Raw genomic sequence first — 22,131 nt, forward strand, 5'->3', positions numbered from 1 at the left:
ATGGAAATTTGTCAATGACTTGACAGTTTTAGAGATATGTCATAAAAACATCTTTAGCAACCCAATGGGCATACTCCAAGATATTGCCTGTGAGGCCTTTTTATGTTGTTTTTTAAATATTTGTTAATGTGTATATTATTTATTTTTTTTCAGTTTTATTAGTTTTTATCTTATTAACTAGTTGCCATTTTGAAGTTTTTTATTATAAGTGACAAAGGAATCATACAGCATTCCGATATTTGATTATTCATTTATTTTATTTTAATTTTTTTTTTTTTTTTTTTTTTTTTTAATTTGTTGCCAATCTGTAAATTTTTGTGGTTTTTTTTTGATTTTCTTGCTTTTTTGTTTTTTTATGGACTTCGAAATTCGAATTCGGCCCTTCAGGGCTTGTGATAGTAATTTCTCGAAATAAATATCTTATCTTATATCTTATCTAATTGGAGGGCATCTAAACCCCCTCTCACACCCACCATTTCCCCAAACATATCCAATCAAAATTTTGAGATATTCATTTTATTCAACATAGTTAAAAGTTCTTGAAATTAGGTCTTTTAGGATGACAACACCCCCCCCCCAGAGCCCTCAGGGCAAGGGTTTTAAGTTATACTCTGGGGGCATAAGTTTTTTTTTTAAGGAAGTGTTGTTGTAGAAACTTCAAGAAGGGCAACTAACCCCCTTCTCATGCCCACCATTTCCCCAAACACATTCAATTAAAATTTTGAGATAGCTATTTTGTTCAACATAGTTGAAAGTTCTGGAAATTACCATTTTGAGGATGATATATCCCTCAAACCCCTCAGGGCAAGGGTTGCAAGTTCTGCCCTGGGGGCATATAAGGTTTTTATTGAAAGCGTTTTAGTAGAGACTTCAGAAAGGGCTCATTTGATTGGAATTTAAAAGGGCTAGTACCCATTTTAATAGTCAAAAGTAAATAGAGGGCAACTAGCCCCCCTCTCAAACTCACCATTTCCCCAAACACATGCACTCAAAATTTTGAGATAGCCATTTTGTTCAATGTAGATGAAAGTTCTGGAAATTAGGCCATTCAGGATGACACTCCCCCCAGAGCCCTCAGGACTAAGGTTGTAAGATACACCCTGGGGGCATATAAGGTTTTTAATAGATAATTTTGTTGTCAAAACTTCATAAAAGGCTCATTCAATTGGAATTTGAAAGGGCTAGTGCCCTTTTTAATAGGCTAGTCAACACTGAATGGAGGGCAACCAACCTCCCTCTCATGCCCACCATTTCCCCAAACATATCCAATCAAATTACCTGTGCAGCCCCAGCCATTTAAACATTTGCCTCTCAATTACTTGAACTTTTCTGTCTTGGCTTTTCTCTGTCTACAATTAGCCATGTCTTGATGCAACCATATGCAACCTACTGCAAAATACTTGATAATTTCAATTCAAAATCAATGGATGCGGTCAAGGCCTTCAGCCTTGAAATTTCTGGAAATTATGATTTTGAGGATGATATATCCCCCAAACCCCTCAGGGCAAGGGTTATAAGTTATGCCCTGGGGGCATATAAGGTTTTTTATAGAAAATTTTGTTGCCAAAACTTCATAAAAGGCTCATTCAATTGGAAATTGAAAGGGCTAGTGCCCTTTTTAATAGGCTTGTCAACACTGATTGGAGGGCAACTAACCTCCCTCTCATGCCCACCATTTCACCAAACATATCCATTCCAATTACCCATGCAGCCCCAGCCATTTAAATATTTGCCTCTCAATTACTTGAACTTTTCTGTCTTGGCTTTTCTCTGTCTACAATTAGCCATGTCTTGATGCAACCATATGCAACCTACTGCAAAATACTCAATAACTTCAATTCAAAATCAATGGACTTGGTCAAGGCCTTTGGCCTAGACCTTGTTCTGGTTGAAAGTTCTGGAAATTATGATTTTGAGGATGAGATATCCCCCAAACCCCTCAGGGCGAGGGGCGTAAGTTATACCCTGGGGGCATATAAGGTTTTAATTGAAAGCGTTTTAGTAGAGACTTCAGTATGGGCTCACTTGATTGGAAATTGAAAGGGCTAGTGCCCTTATAATTGTCAAAAGTGATTAGCGGGCAACTAGCCCCCCTCTCAAACTCACCATTTCCCCAAACACATCCCAAAATTTTGAGATAGCCATTTTGTTCAATGTAGATGAAAGTTCTGGAAATTAGGTCCTTCAGGATGACACTCCCTTAGAGCCCTCAGGACTAAGGTTGTAAGATACACCCTGGGGGCATATAAGGTTTTTTATGGAAAATTTGTTGTCAAAACTTCATAAAAGGCTCATTATATTGGAAATTGAAAGGGCTAGTGCCCTTTTTAATAGGCTAGTCAACACTGATTGGAGGGCAACTAACCTCCCTCTCATGCCCACCATTTCCCCAAACATATCCAATCAAATTACCTGTGCAGCCCCAGCCATTTAAACATTTGCCTCTCAATTACTTGAACTTTTCTGTCTTGGCTTTTCTCTGTCTACAATTAGCCATGTCTTGATGCAACCATATGCAACCTACTGCAAAATACTTGATAATTTCAATTCAAAATCAATGGACTCAGTCGAGGCCTTCAGCCTTGACCTTGTTCTGGTTGAAAGTTCTGGAAATTATGATTTTGAGGATGATATATCCCCCAAACCCCTCAGGGCAAGGGTTGTAAGTTATGCCCTGAGGGCATATAAGGTTTTTATTGAAGGCATTTTAGTAGAGACTTCAGTAAGGGCTCATTTGATTAGAAAATTAAAGGGCTAGTACCCTTTTTAATTGTCAAAAGTGATAAGAGGGCAACTAGCCCCCCTCTCAAACTCACCATTTCCCCAAACACATCCAATCAAAATTTTGAGATAGCCATTTTGTTCAATGTACACAAAAGTTCTGGAAAATAGGTCCTTCAGGATGACACTCCCCCCAGAGTCCTCAGGACTAGGGTTGTAAGATACACCCTGGGGCATATAAGGTTTTTTATAGAAAATTTTTTTGTCAAAACTTCATAAAAGGCTTATTCAATTGGAAATTGAAAGGGCCAGTGCCCTTTTTAATAGGCTAGTCAACACTGATTGGAGGGCAACTAACCTCCCTCTCACGCCCACCATTTCCCCAAACACATCCAATCAAAATTTTGAGATAGCCTTTTATATCAACGTAGTTGAAAGTTCTGGATAATAGGTCTTTAAGGATGATCACCCCCCCCCCCCACACACACACACCCCTCAGGGCAAGGGTTGTAAGTTATGCCCTGGGGGTAAGGTTTTTATAGAGCATTTGAACAGAAACTTAGGAAACTTTGAAGGGTTAGTACCCTTTTATTAGTCAAAAGGGATTGGATGAAAACTAACACCCCTCCCATGCCCACCATTCCCCCCCAAAAAATCCAATAAAAGTTTTGAGATAGCCATTTTGTTCAACATAGTTGAAAAGTCTGGAAATTATGTCTTTGAGGATGACACTCCCCCCACAGCCTTCCGCACAAGGGTTGTAAGTTATGCCCTGGGGGCATATAAGGTTTTATAGAAATTGTTGTCATAGAAACTTCAAAAAGGGCTCATTTGATTGGAAATTTGTACTTTACTGAAAAAATTCTTTTAAATGTTTTCACTTTTATAACTTTAAGAAAACAAAAATTAATTAAGATTTTAAGGAATAAATATCAGTATATGTATATTAAAGTGACAATGCACATTTTTTTCAGTAAATTCATGTGAAATTTTTCAGTAAAGTACAAATTATATTCTAGCTTTTAGAAAGCATAGGGCTTAGAACCCTACTCAGATTAGTATCTGCTCGTTTTGAGTTTGACTTATTTCAATTTCTGTTTGTTAAGGGTTTCATTTATTCATTGATACTGATTTGTGGTAGGTGTATGCTTGGTATTTTATTTGATTCTATTTTTTTTTTTCATTTTTGGTTTAATGGATTTCTTTACCTATTTTTGAAAAACTTGTTTTGTGCAAAAAGTTGTTTTTGATTAATCTACAAAATGGGGAATTTTGCATTTGTTCATAGAAGAATGATCATGGATGCATGTTTATTTATCATTTCTTTTTCCCCAAGGCTGATTGTATCAAGCCAACAGCCCTAAAAGATCACAAGAAGGGTCATTCAAACCTGGGATGCCAAATGGACACTTTTAGTGCCTTTTTGACACTGAAGGACACCGGGACACTATTGGATCAAAAAAGGCAGCTTTTTGAAATAAAGGACACTTTTTGGACATTTTTCCAAATCAAAAATTAAATGTCTTTATTTTCTTCTTCTTTTTTACTTTTTTTTATTTTGTACTTTACTTTTAAGCTTTGGTAACTCCTTTAGGATTTTTCGCACATGTTTTTGTGCCCTGCGCAAGCACCATTTATCAACCGAATAGGACCTTAAGTCTTAACCAATGTGGTATGCTAGAACTATCAAGTCCATCCTCTTCTTCTATCCTACGGTTGACGTTTGTCATCAAGTTGGTCAACTTCAAGGACCTACCTACTGCTGGTGGCAAAATCACCAAGGCCACTGAGAAGGCTGGAAAGAAGAAGTGACTGGCATACCCTGCAGCCAAACGCCCCACGTAAATACCTGTGGTGTGTAGCTGTTGGCACATGGCTGATATTATAAGCCCTCTGAAGCTTTTTACTGATTCTAAGTGGGAGCAAAGGGGTAGCGAATCCTGGAAATTTCCACGGTGGTGGTGGGCATCCAGGCAATGAGGCTTGACTCTCTGTCCAAATGTTGGATAGGAAGTCCACAAGCGCACCTCAAAGTGATGAAGGGGTGTAAACATCACCGATCTCCACGCCGAGCAAGGTGATGGTCAACGCGCTTTGGGTGACCGCAAGACTGGGGACCTTGTGATGTACCTTATCCCCAAGAAACGCTCAAGAATGATAACAAATATGATGATTGAAAGTTAGGCAATGGCATCCCCGGCATTCTGCAATGTGACAAGAATGCTGTTCTCGCCAAAAAGTATGCTAGCTACCGTCCTATCAAGAAGACAAGGCCTGAATATCAGCCGCTAGAACCTGTGCTCGATTTAATGTTTATTGACACAATTTATTGTAGCAAATGAATATTATCTTTATAACTTTGATAATCTGTGTGTTTCTGACACGAGACTAAATGGACAAAACATCTTGACCCTTGAATTCTCCGGTGGGAAGGCGGTCTCTTTTTTTAACTCGGGACTATTAGATGGATCTGGCCGGGCAGGAGTAGGTATCCTGTTGTCCCCCATTCCAATCACTGGGCTCATCGAGTATGAGCCTGTGTCTGAGAGAATCGTACTGGCAAGAATTAAAGGTTGCACAAACAATCTGACTATCCTTAGCGTTTACGCCCCAATACTAGATACCACTGAACAGGAAAAAGATCAGTTTTTCAGTGACCTGCAGACAGTCATTGATAAGATTCCCCAGAAAGATATCCTCCTAATTGGAGGCGACTTCAATGCCAGAATTGGAAGAAAGCTGAATGACTTGGAACAGGTGATTGGCAAGTACAGCCTTGGAGAGCAGTGCAGAAATGGAAACAGGCTTCTGCTGTTTGCAATGCAGAACAACCTTGCTGTGGCTAACACCTGGTTTAGGCACAAGTCATGTCATACGTATACACAGAAATTTCGTGAGGGAAGAGTAATGACCCAAATAGATTATCTCCTTTTATTCTGATGATAGAAATGCATTGGGTTGAACCCAAGAGTGCGCAGAGGTGCTGACACAGAATCACAAAACGGATCTGACCACTTCTCGCTGAAGACAAGGCTAAAGTACAGACTTAGCTCAAGGAAGGATACTATGCCGAACCAGAAAATAGACGTGTTGAAGCTGAAAGTTGATGAGTACTGAGGAGCGTTTGTCCTTAAACTCTCAAACCGATTTGTTGTCCTTCAAGATGACACCAAGCAAGCAACCCCGACTGATGAGTGCCCCAACTGCCCCAAGATAAAGATTGAAAAGAAATGGAGCAAACTCAAGGACCACATCAATGAAGCTACCTCAAACATACTTGGGTTTATCAAGCGTAAAACCAAGAAATGGATCTCAGATAAGAAACTCAAACTCTGCCAAGAAAAAAGAAATGACCAACAAGAAATCCCCCACATACAAAGCGCTGCGACAAGAATGTCACAAATCGGGAAGAGCTGACAAAAAAGCCTACTGGTTTAATGTTCCCAGTGATATGGAAAGCCACATAACGGAACAATACACGAAAACTCTATCAGATACTTGGAGAATGCACTGGGAAGAAGAAGCAAACTACCATCCTGTTGCTTAAGGTGAAGGTTGGGAAAATAATCACAAGCAGCGAGGAGCATATCAAAAAATGGCGTGCTCACTTCCAAGAGCTGTCGAGACCAGAAGACAATAGTAATCGAAAGCAGCCACTTACTGCACCGCAGAACCACCCACACAACCAGGCTTATGAAATGTATGTACGGACCCAACCTCCAGGGATGAAGTAATTAAGGCGATCCAAGTTTTGAAAAACCATAAAAGCCCAGGAATAGCTGGGATTCCTGCCGAGCTACTGAAAGCTCTCCCTGATGTGGTGATGGATAAACTTCATAGCGTGATAACTGAAGGCTGGGACAATGAATACATCCCAGATGACTGGAAAACCTCAGTAATTGTCCCTATCTTCAAAAAAGAAGGCCTAATGGACTGCAAAAACTACCAAGGTATATCCCTTATCCCCATTGCTGCCGAGCTGTTCCCAGTCATACCTTTAAATAGATTCAGAGACACCAGAAACAGACAAACCAAGCAGGATTCAGGCCAGGCATGGGTTGCTGTGACCAGATTTTTAGCCTGTGGCAACTCCTTGAACAACGGTTTAAACACCAGCAGGAGACAATCCAAATCTTCATAGACTTCATTACTGTGTTTGATTTGGTCCATCATGATCTAATACGGGAAGCAATGAGAGAGGATGGTGTGCCCGAGAAGATCATCAATCTGCTCAAGGCATATTATGCTGGAATAAAGACCCAGGTAAAAGTCAATAGCAATCTTTCATATCTGGTCCTGATCAAGGAGGGTGTACGTCAGCGCTGTGTCCTTTCACTATCTTTGTTCAACTTCGTCATTGATTGGATCCTCAGGGTCCTGGACAAGTATAAAGGCGTTGCAGTGAGTCCGTCCTTCTCTGTCACAGATCTTGACTATGCTGACGATGTGGACATGCTTTCTGAATCTGTTGCAGAAGCCCAGGCTATGATGAATGACATGGCAGTCAAGGAACTCTTGACTGGTCTCCAAATAAGCCTACCAAAAACAAAATCCATGCGAACAGATGGGATGGATGGAACCCCTGTTGCCCTAAATGGTAATCAGATAGAGGACATCCAGTCATTCAAATACCTCAGATTGATGGTAAACCTTTCCGGCAAATCTTCAGAAGAAATCCAGAGCTGCATATTGTCAGACTGGAGTGTCTTCCTTCAACTACAGAAGCAGAGAAAAATATTGCCACGCACAAAGCTCCAAGTGTATGAAGCTATGGTTCTCTCTGTCTTCCTCTAACCAAAGCACTGAGCTTGAATATATTCAACCACAAATGCCTGCAATATGTCCTGGGTATCTGCCTCTCAGATAGAATCTCAAATGAAGAAGTAAGGAGAAGATGTGGGGATCGCCCACTTGTCTCTGACATTGTTAAGCACAGGAGACTGAGATGGTTTGGCCACACAATGGGCAGACCAGATGACCATATAAGCAAAATATGTCTCAAATGTCTACCACTACCGGCATGGAAGAAGAGGGCATGAGGCCTAAAGAAGACATGGCTAGCAATAGTTAAGTCTGATCTGGAGCCAATCGGAGGATTCCAAAAACACGGCCGTTGCTGGGATCACCAGTGGCTTGAAATGGTGGAGCCTGCCAATCTCAAGCAAAACCTATGGAAGGAGACATGTCGTCATCTTCTGGGCACCACAATGAGTCTGGATACAGCTTGAATGTGCAACAAGTACAAGTAAGCACAAGGTTGTTATTATACTGCTGTCATAGAAAGAAAGGAGTTTTGCTGAAAAGCTGTGTTGCAGGTCAATTTTATTTATAGCCTTAAGATAGAGGAGTTGTTAAATGATTTTAACCCCTTGACCAACCAGTTGACTGAGTGTTTAAGGAGAATGACGTATTTTGTTGAATTTTAAAACCATATAGGTCAAAATAGACATTTCGTTGCTACAGCCGTTCGAACTTTGTTGCACCCAAAGATGCTTAATAGCTAGGCTACCAAAGATCAACAACTCGCATCTTTTTTGCAAAACTTATGAAAATGCCAAAGTGAAAATGAATCTCTATGATTGATTCTTTACTTTTCGAATATGATAGGTAGCAGTATTGATAATAGATATAAAATTTTGCTCTGTTGACATTCTAATGACAATTTTTTTTATGCCATATCATCAAATTGAACTAGTATTAAACTTAGTTTATTGGTAGCATTAATGACAAAGATGGAAATACTTGCCAAACTCATGCAGGTAATAGACCGCAAGGTAGCAGAACAAAGGAGGACAAATTTCACAGATTTTTGGCACTTTTTTCACAGGCTTTCAAAATTTATAGTGGCAACCCTGTATATTGGCTAGTTTTCTAGAGGCACACTAAAAGTGTCCATTTTTGGCTGCTTTGGACATTTTTGTCCTTAAAAGTTTTGGTAACCCTGATTCAAACAGATAGGCTAGCCTATTAAAAGTTTCCAATTTCAGAGAGAAATTAAAAAATTTTACTTACTTTGCAAATTCTATTTTGGGTCCTTAAATGTGACATTTTGTTCTTTTTTGAAAATACTGAAAACTGATTTTAAAACAATTACTTATCTTATTCCTACAAATGTATTGCTTCACTCAACTTATGCTGGCAATAGATTTAGAATCAAATGGGGGGTAATAAAATTTATGGTAGGAGTAGCAGCTTACCTATATCTGTATCAAACAAGTTTGGGGCTGAGAAAATCCCCATTTCACCTAGCCTAGTTTATTTAAACTTAATTATTCAGCAAAGTTTTGGAAATAATTCTGTTTACTTCTTCGATAAGCAGACGTTAACAGTGTGAAACGTCACTTGAAAGAACTTCTATAATGAGATGGCAATGTAGTAGTACGCAGTTTTTTAAATTATCTTCACGAGAAATTTCTGCAAGGTTACAATAATGTTATGATATTCGTTTAAAATTGATCGGATTTATAACATCTTGATTTATAACTTAAAGCTCGAACTAAGTATAAAAATATTATTGTGGATTCTCTGTTATTTTTCAGTATATTGAATAAGGTGTCAACAAAGTATTTTTTTTAATCTTAGCCTAAACTAGGCTATCCAAAATACTGTTGGTAGTAGGCTATTGGTGCAAGACTCTTTCTAAGAGATAGCTGCAATAAAAACAAAAGAATTGTTTGTATAGATGTATGAGTAGTCCACTACATATGGAGACATGTTAAGAAAACAATTCTTACTTCATAATATGCACAATAGGCCTAATCCTAGGCTAGTTAATACATTTGCAGCAAGAGAACCTTTATCTTCACTTTTTTCCTTGTTTTTCTCAGAAATTCATGGATTCCTTAGAAATTTACATTAGATATGGCTGAAAAAGCAGATGGTTGGAAAAGCAGTTGACAAAAGGCCATCCATCACACTATCGACTGCCCCCCCCCCTAGACAATATGCCGCCTACGCCCATGCTAATGTGCAAAAATAGCCTATACCCAGAATTTCATTCTGAATCTAAATAGCCTATAACCTTCATTTGTATCACAAATAAACTCTACCCCCCCCCCATGATTTGCAAATAGGGTGCCAGATGTTAGGACAGCTTGTGATTCTGGCATACATGGGCAGATTCTTTTAAGTACTCATCAGAATTGTCTGCCTAGGTCTATTGTCTAGGTATAATGCTAAGAGACCTGTACTGCAAGTTAAAAGTACAGATGAAGTTTCCCTGGTAATCTACTCTACTTAATATTCTTGTAGTATTGATTCCTGAATGTAAAGGTATTAGGCCAGGAGCTATTGGCTCCCCTACTTTGTATAATAATAGTGTTGTTGTGCTGCAGCAGGTTGTATTAAAGAGCTGTGTGTTTTGTGGTGTAGATATTATGCTACTGAATAATGCTGATTACATTGTAAGTTCTAGCAGATTGTTCTCCTGAGCTGAGGAAAATTTTTCTTGGCTAGAAAATTCATATAATAAGATTGGTCTTTCATTTAATGAGAGTAAAAGAGAAATGATTGTGTTTGATCCCTGTTCTCAACAGCACTTTATATTTCTGTCAAACTTGGTTATCATGTTTGTATCACCTCTAATACTATTTATCTGGGCCTTCTGATTGTGTTGAATGTTAAATCAGCTCATTTTGCTCTTGCTCAGCATTTGTTGCTCAACCATACCTACAGATAGCCCACCATACCTACAGATACCTTGTTGGAAATAAATTGTTGCTTAACTATTTTTTACTTGTGCAGCTTTGTAGTATTTTGTTATCCTACATACTTTGTTGTTATCTTCCTTATGGCCCATCCCTTATTGTATATGGAGACACAGATCCTCTTACCACCATTATTGAAAGACAGGATAAATTTAGAAGTTTGTTGGGTCTAAACCATGATTTTAAACATGTTATTTTCTTAAAGTGTAATTCATCTCTTTTGTTTTAGTTAATTTGCTGGAAGATCTTCTTTTTTGTTGTGTATTATGTGTTACAGTTCATTATGTTTCTCTTCTTCTTTTTCCTATTTTTTCTTTATTTACTACTAGCTTACCCATCATGTATTGCTGCAATCTTGAATGAAAGGAAATTTAATGAAGATTCCCCACATGGAAAATTTTTCCCATAAGGAAAATAACTTAGCATTTTTAATTTGAGAAGTATTTTTTAATACTAAATTCAGAGAGTTTATTTTTTTTTTTTTAATTCTAGCAGTGTTAGATGACAGAATTCATGATTAACTAACTCATTAATTTTATATCAATAAAATGTGAATAATTTGACCTGACAGAACTGTCAATTATTTGTGTCAAGGGGTCTTAAATTTCAGCTAACATGAAAACTATTAAGAGGGTCTGGGGATTTTATGCCTAAAACCTTTGCAAGAGTATACTCATATATTAGACAGGTAATAAATGTTGATGTTGAAAAACAGGAAATAAATCTCATTTGTTCATTTACAGGCAAAACTATTGAGTTGTCTCCTAGATTGCCATGGTTTGTAGCCTTTTGGTTCATTTTCTATTATAGACTTTTGCCACACCACATCACCAAATCTAACAAAGCAATCTGCATGTGAGAGCAGATGTATTACTGATGCAAATTTTCAAGCAAAAGTTGTCATAAATGTTGTTAATCTTTCTAACTGATATGACACTAATAAAAAACAACAAAGAAATATGCTTAAGTTTCAGACCCTACTACTCAACATAGCTTTTACATGGTTAACTGGGGTTTTTGATTTCTCAAGAAATTTGGGAATCACAGATATACTTTAGTGCACTGCTTGGAACTAATAGTATGGCTGCAATGAATACACTTTTTTATTTGTAGATGGGGTAGCAAGTGCTGAATAGCTGCTTTGCATCCATGCTTAGTTTAGCTTGTTAGTGCTAGTGTTCCTAGTTTCTTGCCCTGGCAATGTAAATAATCAAATACTTGACCCTTTTGACTTTATTTAGTGCAGTATTCATGCCAGTCATAATTGAAAAATCAATTATTTATGAACTTTATTCACTTTGACATGTAGTGGCATCATCTATATTTGTCACTTTATTACAATTTGGACTCCTAAAAAGGGTACTAGATGGCAATGTTGTGATGTTCCTAGAAACTACCTACAGATGTAAGTGCAGAGGCAAAAGGAATAAGTGGCATTTTATCTCAGTGCATGTTTCAGGTCTGTTGAACAGATTAAAGACTAAACAGAAAGTTAGACTACAGTTGCTTGTAAAAATAAACTGTCAGACACACTATGAAGTCCCACCAACTCTTACACTGTGGTATGTTGATGTAACTGTTTCTGCAGATTCCAGCAAAACTCCTCCTGTTTTATATCCTGAACTCCTGAGCCCCATGAAGTAGTCTGGGCTGAATGTAAGCCTTCCCAACTGCCAAAGAAGTTTTCATGCCTGATATTGGCATCTGTTTATTATCCCAAAAGTGCCAAAAACAGAAAGGAGCTTGTAGTTTACTTGCAATCCTGCCTTGATAAGCTTTGATGTGCATATCTCTGCCTTTATTGTTGAGGCAACTATAACCAGACCAACAGACAGAGGTTATCTAATGCGCATGATCTGATACAAGTAGTGAACATTCCCACCCATCAAAGTGGCAATACCTTAGAACTGATATTTACCAATGTCAGTGAACTTTACCGTCCTCCCCTCTCACTAGGCCCATTGCAAACCGCCGATAATTTTTAATCTTGTTACAAACAAAAAACAACATGCCGAAACCAAAAAGAAACAAAATGACAGTTCGTCTTCTGAACTGGGATATGTGCCTCTGGTCAGGGGATTGATAATTACTCATTCAGAGAAATATGCTCAATTGTTGACTTGAACCTTAAGGTTGAAACACTCAAGTCCCTGCTGTTCAAAAAGTTCCATGAATTTTTCCCAGTTCCAGTTCCAAAAATTTATAGCAGGGTATTTGAACTACCAATAAGTCCTTTCACCCCTTTGATACTCCAAAAAATATCATCAGATATTTAGAAATCCATTGTCCTCAACTTTAGTCAAGTCTTCTTATTGGTTAAAACAAAGCAATCATCCCAATTAAACTTCTTAATTCTGCTAATGGGTTGTGGGAAGTGCGGGTACTTGAGTCACCCTTCCCCAGCAATTTAAGACCTACAGGCCAGCCAGTACCAATACAACTCTTCATGCTCACTCCTGCACTTTCAAGAACAAATGATGGATAGCCTTCTTCTTTTTAATGATTTCATTATGCAATATAAAACACTAATGAGATAGACTTTTCTTTGAAATGGAAATATATGCCTTAAAAATATTTCTATCCACGTGCAAAGGCAGGTTCGAATTCAGGATTGCAGTGTAGGAATTAGGAATATTACCCATAAGGCATAGAAGTTTAAGGGAAATAGTCTCCACACTCAGTGGCTGACAATCAAATAAAATATGCTGGATTGTTTCATCCGTTGCAAAGCAGACCCGAAATAGAAGGGAGGGATGCAGCTTCCAATTAAATACCAAACTATTGAAAAGAAAAGTACCTGATTTCAGACGGTAATATAGCACTGTATGTAGTATAGAATGCAAAGAAGATAAAGTCAATTTACTGTGATTAACATTAGATCTTTGCCTAATAATATCACGTGAGTTGTGGTCGGAGAGAAGACCATGATTTAATAAAGAAGCTTGGCTGCCAGTAAATCAGCAGTGTCATTATATTTGATACCTTTATGGCTTGGAACATGTTGGAAATAAATATGGTTGTTTTTAGACAGGAGGTTCAGAATCTGTCTTCTAATGTTGAATAGGTCCTTATCCTTGACAACTCATATTAATTTTATTCAATAAAAGTATTTCCGATTTGGAGTCAGAAAGGCAAAGAAAATTCTCCTCCACAATGAAGGAGATATAATTTAAGAGAGCATCTAGAGCCAAGCAAATGGCATATAATTCAGCTGACAAAATGTAAGATCCCAAAGAGAGGGGTGAAAAAAGGTTAAGGTTCAGTGATGGAACACATACTCCTGCTCCAGATCTCTCACCCTGAACAGATCCATCAGAATAATTTTTTCTGTGATTAGGGTACAACTTTAAAATCTGTTCAGCCAGAATAGTCTGAATCTCATGATTGAGAATTTGGTTTTTATTTATTGGAATAAGTTCTGCTTGACAAAGAGGTGGACTCATTTCCCATGGGTAAAGGGGTATGCATCAGGGGAATACTGACTCCAATTTGGGACCTCCAATTGAAATTGATTCCAAGATGAATGGCCATTGGTGCAAGCTGCCTTCAATGCAAAGTTATGATTATACACAACATGCTTACTTCCATAAGCTTGGATTCGCGAGAAGTACTTCTTCCTTTGACTGGATGCCCTTTCACTTAGGAAAACTAAACCAGACAGTAGGGAAACAAAACCAGATAGTTTCCAACTAAAGTAGTGCCAGGTTTTGAATCTGACAAGCCATGGATCACAGTCTATATTGAGAGTTCATACTGCAAACGTCTCTTTTTGGATATAATCTCAATTATACAGTAAGACAATTGTGATTCCCTATGGTTTTTATTGAATTAATTTCATAATCAGATTTGGACTTGAAAAAAGTTCACCTTGAACTTGGATTATATTATTTGACCTACAAATTACATTGACCTAATTACATATATATTTTGATTGGAATACTTGACATTCCCTGGCTATGATAATTAGATTACGCAATGACCGATCAAAATAGGAAGATTATTTTAAATCCGTTACTGAACTTTGTCACCAGATCTATGCTTGGTGGTGCGAAAATTGATCTTATTATCAGAAAAGCTGTGAGTTTTTTTGACCATGGTACTATTATCAGTTCTAAAGAGTTTCTGTATAAGGAGCTGAATATTCAGAGCTGATGTGTGAAACATGCAAAGGATGAAGATAATGCATTTGACATTTGTAAATAGTTAAATCAGGTGGCAAAGGATAATTTGCCTGTTCCGACTTTTGTTATATTCTCGCCTTATGAAACCCCAACAATCAGGGAGGCAGTCTCGGTTACTTTAGTCTCGAAAGTTAATGAACTCTCTCGGAAAATTGACGGCTTTTTATAGAATGCCCTGTTTGGCCAGCTAGAATTTATACCATTGTAACAATTAACCCTGCCCCAGCTCCTACGTTTGCCGCTGTACTAAAAAACTGTCCTGCAAACCTGACATCACCTAATGCTCATAAGGACTTCGTCGATAAACTTTGCCCTTAGTGCTCAGGTGAAATACCTGAACTTAAAAAATCGGCGTTGGAATGGAAACTTGTTGTTAAGTCAAAGCATGCAGCAAACAAAATTGCCGAGAATGCTAAAAACAGTACTTCAGGTATCTCTGTGAGTGTCAAATCCCCACTGTTTATAGGAATCCCGAAAGGCGTACCGATCGACTACGATGAGAATCAAGTAAAATCTCTTGTACCAAACTGCGTTAAAGTTTCACAGTGCGGAAAGTCCCGAGTATTCAAGGTCTACTTTGAGTCGAAACAAAACCTGGATCAGTTCTTGAAAGTGTCTGTGAAAGTTGGCTACGAAAAGCATTCTTTACAAGCATTTGTATATCTCCAAAAGCGTTGTTTCTCGTGTCATAAGGCTGGGCATCTGGCCTCGTAGTGCTCCAATCGGGTCCTCTGCTCTCGCTGTGGATCATGCGATCACACATCTAACATTGCCTCTCCGTGTTCGGAAAAAATGTTCGGTCTAGAATGTAAAGTTGCCGGCCATACTTATTACAGTGTAAAGTGACCTAATAAACAACAGTCAACTATCAAAGCCCACGGTATGATATGGATGTGTCTACAACTACACAAACTGTACTTTCGTGGAATATTAATGGTGGACTTTTAGTCAAAATTCCTGTGATAAAAGATTTGCTTTCGAATTGTGACGTATTGTGCTTGCAAGAACATTTTTTGACGAGTCATAGCTTAGGCCTTCTGAAAATTGACAATAATTTTACTAGCTATTTGGTGCCCACTAAACGATCCGTTTCCAGTGGCTGCCCCTCGGGTTGTATTGCGATGCTTGTTATGACCTTGTACCGTTCGAGTATTTTTGATTCATGTGATTTTTTTCTTGCTGTCCATGTAAAAGAGTATGTTATTGTAAACGTCTATCTCCCGACAGATTCCCGCAATGACTGATCAGAATTTTTATTTACTTCTGCGTGTGAGAAACTAGGGTCTTGCCTTTCAAAGATTCGCCTGTTTGGTAAGTGTTGTGTTATTATATTATTATAGGATTTTTTTTTGTCGGGTATTTTTGACAATCCGCTTAGGATATTGCCGAAAGATCTCGATTACACTTGCACACACCATTCAAGTCACGTGTCGAACCTCAACCATGCAGTTCCTTCTATAAATCTCCAAGTGTCACCTGTTCACGTCGTTGCTGATTTCCAACTATCAGACCACCTTCCAATATCTGCATATATTTACTGTCCCTCTGCTCAGTCCACTCCAACAACACAACCACATAAGTCCCACGCCCAATTTTACTGGGATTGGAAAATTTCCAAGATGATCTTTTTGCTGCAGTTACTAATTCTGTCCTACATAAAATTCATGTTCCGTTCCAGCTGCTCGTGAAAAATCCGCAAGTTGATGCAAATAAAATATGGGTGTTGCTAGAAGCACAAATTTGTCATGCTCTGCAATGCACAGAAAAAGCCGCTATATCTCTTAAACATATACGTTGGGGTGTCACAAAGCATTGGTCCAGTAATCCGAGCCTAGTTGAAGCTTGGATAAAATCCGAATTTTGGTACCATTTGTGGCTCCAGTGTGACCGTCCTCGCTTTGGCTGGGTTTCTGACATTCGTCTTTCTACCAAAGGAAAGTTTGCAAGAGAACCATCTATCCACATAAACCGGATAGTTGAAGAGACATCCCAGCCAGCTTCTCTGTCCCAACCTTCCTTCTGCAGAAATGTATCAAGAGATCCTCCTAGCGCCTGCCTATCTGCTCAAGTTATTCCTGATTCCGAATGGAATTCATACTTCTCTGCTGAATTCTCCTCACCAGATGCTGCCCTACAGTCCGAAGGAAGATAAGCTTGATAAATTTCTGTCTAGTTGTTCAACCAACAATTTTGTTGTTTTAGTTGATTCTGTACTACGAGCAATCCAACGCCTAAAGCATAAGAAATCTTCTGGCATCGATAAAATGAGCGCCCTTCACATTCTGCATTGAAGCGAGCTGCTGGTAAACCATATTGCTTTTTTGATGAAGATGATTGTTACCCAAGGAGCTGTACCTTCTTCTTTCTCAATTGGAGATCTCACTCCAATTCTAAAGAAAGGTAAACTTGCCACCCATTGCTTGTCCTTCCACCCTATAATGGTGGCTACTACCTTCTGTAAGCTTTTTGAACTTCTGTTCATTGACCATCTGAACGCGAATGTTATGTTCCACCTTACCAATTTGGATTCCAGCCACGTCTCAGTTGTGCTCACGCTTTGTCGGTTGTCGCAAACGCATTGATCAATGCTGATGCATCAGGTGAAACTCACGTGCTGTCCGGGCATGATGTTCATAAAGCATTCGACTCTCTCATTCACGCCGCTATGCTACTCCATGCAGAAAAACGTGGAGTGAGGTTTTCATATATCAGAGCCCTTCGGGACATGTATTATCGTCTTAAAGTTTGCCTAATAATTCATCTATTAGCTAAAGTTGACGGCTCTCAAGTCTATGCACCAACCCCTTATTTTTTGTCAATGTCAAAAAAGGTACCCGTCAAGGTGCTGTTTCTTCCCCTTCACTCTTCAATAATGGAGTTCTTGATGCACAGGTAGCTGTTCCCACATCTTTCATCTTTGCCGGTCTTGATTTATCTCTCGTATGTTATGCAGACGACATTCTGAATTTGAGCTGCACTATCTAACGCATAAGCGAGATTTTCGCAACGCTACAATCTGAGTATGCACAACTAAGTCTTCAGTTCAATGCTGAAAAGTCCAAAGTTGTATTCTTCAACTGGAAGCAAGCGTCGCCTAGGGATATTCCTCTCGATAATAGTAGGAATAAGCCAGAAGATCATATCGCCTACCTTGGTCTTCCCATTGATTCGTCAGTAATGCGCACGAGACAACTACTAATTGCTCATAATGAACGTAGAGTTGGGTTATCACATGCTTTTTTTGTAACTAATAAGTTACGCTTCAACAGCCGTCTTCTTTCGAAACTTTTTAACTCTGTCACTCTACCACATTATCTGTACATATCGCCGTTTTGGAAAATGCTCACAAATTCTGACAAGTCAAAAATTTGTTCAGTTTTCTTCTGGTTCGCAAAATATCTTTTATTGGACGCGCAATTCTTATCTAATTAGAAAATTCAGCATTGCTGACTCCATTATAGCTGTGGAAAAGCAAATTCGTGCTTATAATTCCCGTTTAACGAAGTTGAACCATCCTTGGTCGTCAGTACTGGCCCAATATTTAAGATGTATTTGTTGTGTTTTTTTTTCTTTTGTTTGTTGTTTGCTTTCGCGCTTAGTTTAATTGTTGCAGTTTTTAAACTGATTGATGATCTAGTCTCTTTTCGTATGAATCCAATTTAAGTGACGCTGGTTATTCTCAATTTTGATGTCAATTTTTCTCTGATAATATATTGCGTATATTACTAATAATTTAATTGTTTATTAATTATCGGTTCTTTTAAGCATATTGATAAGATGTAAATATGTAAAAGGATCCGTGATTGAATAATTTCCTTGCTTCTGTTATTTATGTATATCAGAGTAAATGAATCATTTTGTTGACAGAGATCTGATTTCAAGACCAACGGGCGAAAGTGTCGTGTAATTGTTTTAACGTTTCTTGTCATATTTGAAATAGTTGATATGATTATATACAGTATATCTTTTTTAATTCGCTGGTGATTATTTGGGTTATTTATTTTTTTTACCAATTACGGCTTGATGCAATGATGTTCATATTGCTTATGTTTGTTCAGTATTTAGGAGCTTACAAAAAGAAACATGTCGCGTACCTGCAGAGCAGTGTATAATTGAGTTTTTCTTTGTCATTTTTGTAATTTGTTTTAAGAGCTGATTTAGATCTTAGCTCAAGCGTTCATAACTAAAAACCACATCTATAATTGCTAAGTTTATGTGTATTTCTTTTTTTTTTTGTTTATTGCTCCGTCTTTTCCATTTTTGTATGACGGGTTTTCCAATAAATAATAATAATAAAAGACCTGAAGCAATTGGTCAAACTTAGATGCCGACTACATAGGTGTATTTCAGCTGCGAAAAAGATATGGAACCACATTGTCAGTGTCAGTAGACATGCTAAAAAGAAGTATGCTATTGAGAAAATTGCCCCCTGCTTGATAGTGATTTGCGTAAGTGGCATTCGGCAGTCAAAAAGTTGACCGGAAAAACAGATAGGACTTTGATATCAGCACAAGACGTCAATTCTTTCCTTACCAAAATCTGTACCACGTATTCATCATTGAATGAAGTTGAGTTGAATACTCTGATAGAAGACTGCAAATGCGATGAGTCAAGCAAGTTTCTGAGTACAAAGCTTATAGGGAGATATGGAAACTGCGAAATAGCTGTGCTTCCTATCCTGGCGAGTTGCCAGTAAAACTTTTGCATGTATACGCTATATTTCTTGCAAAACCTCTAACGTTGGTCATTAATCAGTGCTTCAATGATCAGTTGTTCCCCCAGCATTGGAAACAATCTTATGTACGAGTTGTTCCAAAGGTAAAGCATCCCAAAACTGTGATCAGTTAAGACCCATTTCAATCACGCCGAACCTTGCCAAAGTCACTGAGTCCTTTGTTTACTGTAAACTTTTGTTGCAAGTTACACCCTTTTAAACAACAAATATGGTTGTTTAAAAGGGTGTAGTACCCCACTGTATTTAGTTAGGCTTTATCACCTGATCGTGCAATGGCTCAAATCTGAAGACGCTTTCGTTGATTTGCTACTCGTTGATTACAGCAAAGTATTATTTGATTAAGTATCTCGTGGCTGCCACGAATCATAAAAGAATGGGCGCGCGTAAACATATCTTACTGCTTGGTATTGATTTCCTACTTTCCCGGTACCAGTGAGTCTACGCCCTCTTTCCTGGTGACTTTGACTCTGACTGGGAAGATATTATTTGTGGAGCCCCTCAAGGGACCAAATTGGCCACTCTACTTTTCCTTGTGGTAATTAATTATGTTATGGACAACATGGATGACCGATTCAAATACGTAGACGAGCTGTCTGCGCTTCTCAAGTTTACAGTAGATACAACCCAAGATATGCCCCAATTCAGTCCTGATCTTTTAACAGAATTCAAGGGAGAATGTTGTACAAATAATTTGCAGATCAACAAAAGCAAACCCAAAATTGTAAGATTAAATCCGCTGAAACAAGATCTTGTTTGCCTAACTCCCTGAATTCCGCTTGTATCTTCAGCTACAGTACTGGTAGTTAATTTCAGCGCTGATGGCTCATTTAGTGCTCATATTCAAGGGCTGGTCCAGATTGGCAACTGTGCATTACGTTCTTTGTTCTCAATGCGCCACTTGTTATTTTAAGTGAATCAGTTGAAAACGACATATACAACATACCTGCACTCCACATTTGAATATACACGTCCTGTTTGGAGGCCTCAGACCTAGAATAATGAATATATAAGTGATGCTGTGGAAGGAGTCCAACAAAGAGTAGTTAAAATCATCCTTGGAGAAAAATTTGTAGGTTATAAGTCTGCTTTTGAGTCTTTAAAAATTGAACCTCTTAGAGATCGCAGATTTCAGTTGTTAATGCGTTTTGGGCAATTTCTCCTTGCTAGCCCCTTGCACCGACATTTTCTACCCCCTGCTGCCCACTCAGTAGTTAATATTAGAAAGAAAAACAAATTAGTGCCAGTGCCTTGCAGAACTAATCGATTTAACAATTCATTTGTGCCGTTTTGTACCAGTGCCTATAACAAAATTTCTTAGGACTAGGTTTGTAAATGACAGCGATATTTAGTTTGTGATTTTTATCTACGACTATGAAAGCTGTCTTTAAATAAATGTTTCTGATTATTTTAGTGTCAAATATTTTTTTCATATCATTAATAGAGTTACTCGTTTCTCAGTGTTTTAGAAAAACGAATATAGTTTGATGAATTGGGCTAATTACATGATTGTGTTAAATACTGTTTATCTGTCATTTTAAAATTTCACAAAAATCTGTAAAACATTTGGACCCTAACCATTAAATAGCTTACCCTGTTTTTTAGGTTTTCTTCAAAATGGGAACCTGGAAGCTTGAAGTAGCAAAAATGGCCTTGTATATGGCTTTCCCAGTTTCTCTTTTTTATATTTTCAACCAACCACAGCTCTTTGAAGATTGGACAATAAAAATGAGAAGACAGTTGTATCCTCCTGAAGACGAACATATTCAAGGATTTAAGCAAAAAATCAAGGAACAAAGAAAGAAACAGGACCTAGAAATGTTTAGGAAAATGGAAGAAGAAATAACAAAGGATAAATAAAAATAAGATCTTATAAAGAGACAAATAGTTCAAAGTTGTGACCAAGACTAGCTTTAATCTTCACTTTTAAGTACTGTGATAGTGGAATAAAATGTATAGCTATTATGATTTATGAATTTTAAAAGCGGTTATTTTTACAGTATGCATTAAGTATATTGTCGATACATGTTTAATAAAGGCTTCAACAGTAAGTGTATGTTAGTAATTTTATTTCAAAGGAGGTGGGTTACAAAAAAGGATAAAATATTATGACAGTACTTCTGAACAAATTAATTACTTCACTCAATAAGCCATCCGAATGAGAAAAAGGCGATTTAGCTCTACAATCAATGCAAAGACTAGCCAATTTCAAAATAAGCACTGATGAAAGTTATTCCAATTGTAGTTGATGTTGTGATTTGGGTGGTCCTCTGTAAATACAAACTTTTACATGAAGGGGTTGCCCCCTCCTCAATACCTTGCTCTTTATGCTAAAGTTTCTTAAAAAAAAAACTTTTAAAAAAGCTTATTAATCTAATTAAACGGCCCTTGTGTTCAGGTGTCATTCTTAAATAATTGGAAGAAATAGTCAAGCTTTAATGTAAAGAACAAAGTATTGGAAGGGGGGCAACCCCTTTAAATACGAAATAATTTCTGTTCGTTTTGAGTTTTAATGTGGCTTCTTACTTTCAGTTGATAAAGAATGTTTTTTATTTAATTGCTGATCGTTTTTTAAATAATGCCGGTAAATCCATTTACCCCTCCCCCCGTAAAATTCCTTCCAGACAATTCCATCCTCGCTGAAAATTCCCCTCCCTCCTTAAAATTTCTTGCAGAAGATTCATAATGAAAAATTCTCCTTAGCATAATTTCATTTGAAAAAGACTTTCAGTTCTAATCGTTTTTCGATGACTCCGGAAATCCCACCTTCCATTGAAATTATTTCCCAGAA

General features: G+C 37.8%; 2 protein-coding genes across 5 annotated transcripts in view; one reads left to right on the plus strand and one right to left on the minus strand.

Moving 5' to 3' along the window:
• Positions 1-9,027, minus strand: part of Stam (signal transducing adaptor molecule) — a 50,318-nt gene extending 41,291 nt beyond the window's left edge. Inside the window, exon 1 of the mRNA XM_089089976.1 lies at positions 8,919-9,027. Within this exon, the coding sequence (XP_088946102.1) occupies positions 8,919-8,961 (43 nt within the window). The 5' untranslated portion in view covers positions 8,962-9,027. The remainder of the gene's footprint in view (positions 1-8,918) is intronic.
• Positions 8,636-21,391, plus strand: LOC148952604 (protein PET100 homolog, mitochondrial). 4 transcript variants are annotated; one of them, XM_089089981.1, is made up of 2 exons: positions 8,636-8,656; positions 20,946-21,391. In XM_089089981.1, the coding sequence occupies exon 2, from the start codon at positions 20,958-20,960 to the stop codon at positions 21,198-21,200; it is 243 nt and encodes an 80-aa protein (XP_088946107.1). In that variant the 5' UTR covers positions 8,636-8,656; positions 20,946-20,957; the 3' UTR covers positions 21,201-21,391. The 4 variants fall into 4 exon arrangements, with proteins under 4 accessions (XP_088946107.1, XP_088946105.1, XP_088946104.1 ...); XM_089089979.1 differs by lacking the exon at positions 8,636-8,656 and adding an exon at positions 9,122-9,142; XM_089089978.1 differs by lacking the exon at positions 8,636-8,656 and adding an exon at positions 9,129-9,221.
• The last annotated feature ends 740 nt before the right edge of the window (positions 21,392-22,131 follow it).

Source organism: Artemia sp. Qi Xiang Cuo, chromosome 5, assembly GCF_049724085.1.
Source record: "Artemia sp. Qi Xiang Cuo chromosome 5, ASM4972408v1, whole genome shotgun sequence".
NCBI classification, from domain to species: Eukaryota; Metazoa; Arthropoda; class Branchiopoda; order Anostraca; family Artemiidae; genus Artemia; species Artemia sp. Qi Xiang Cuo.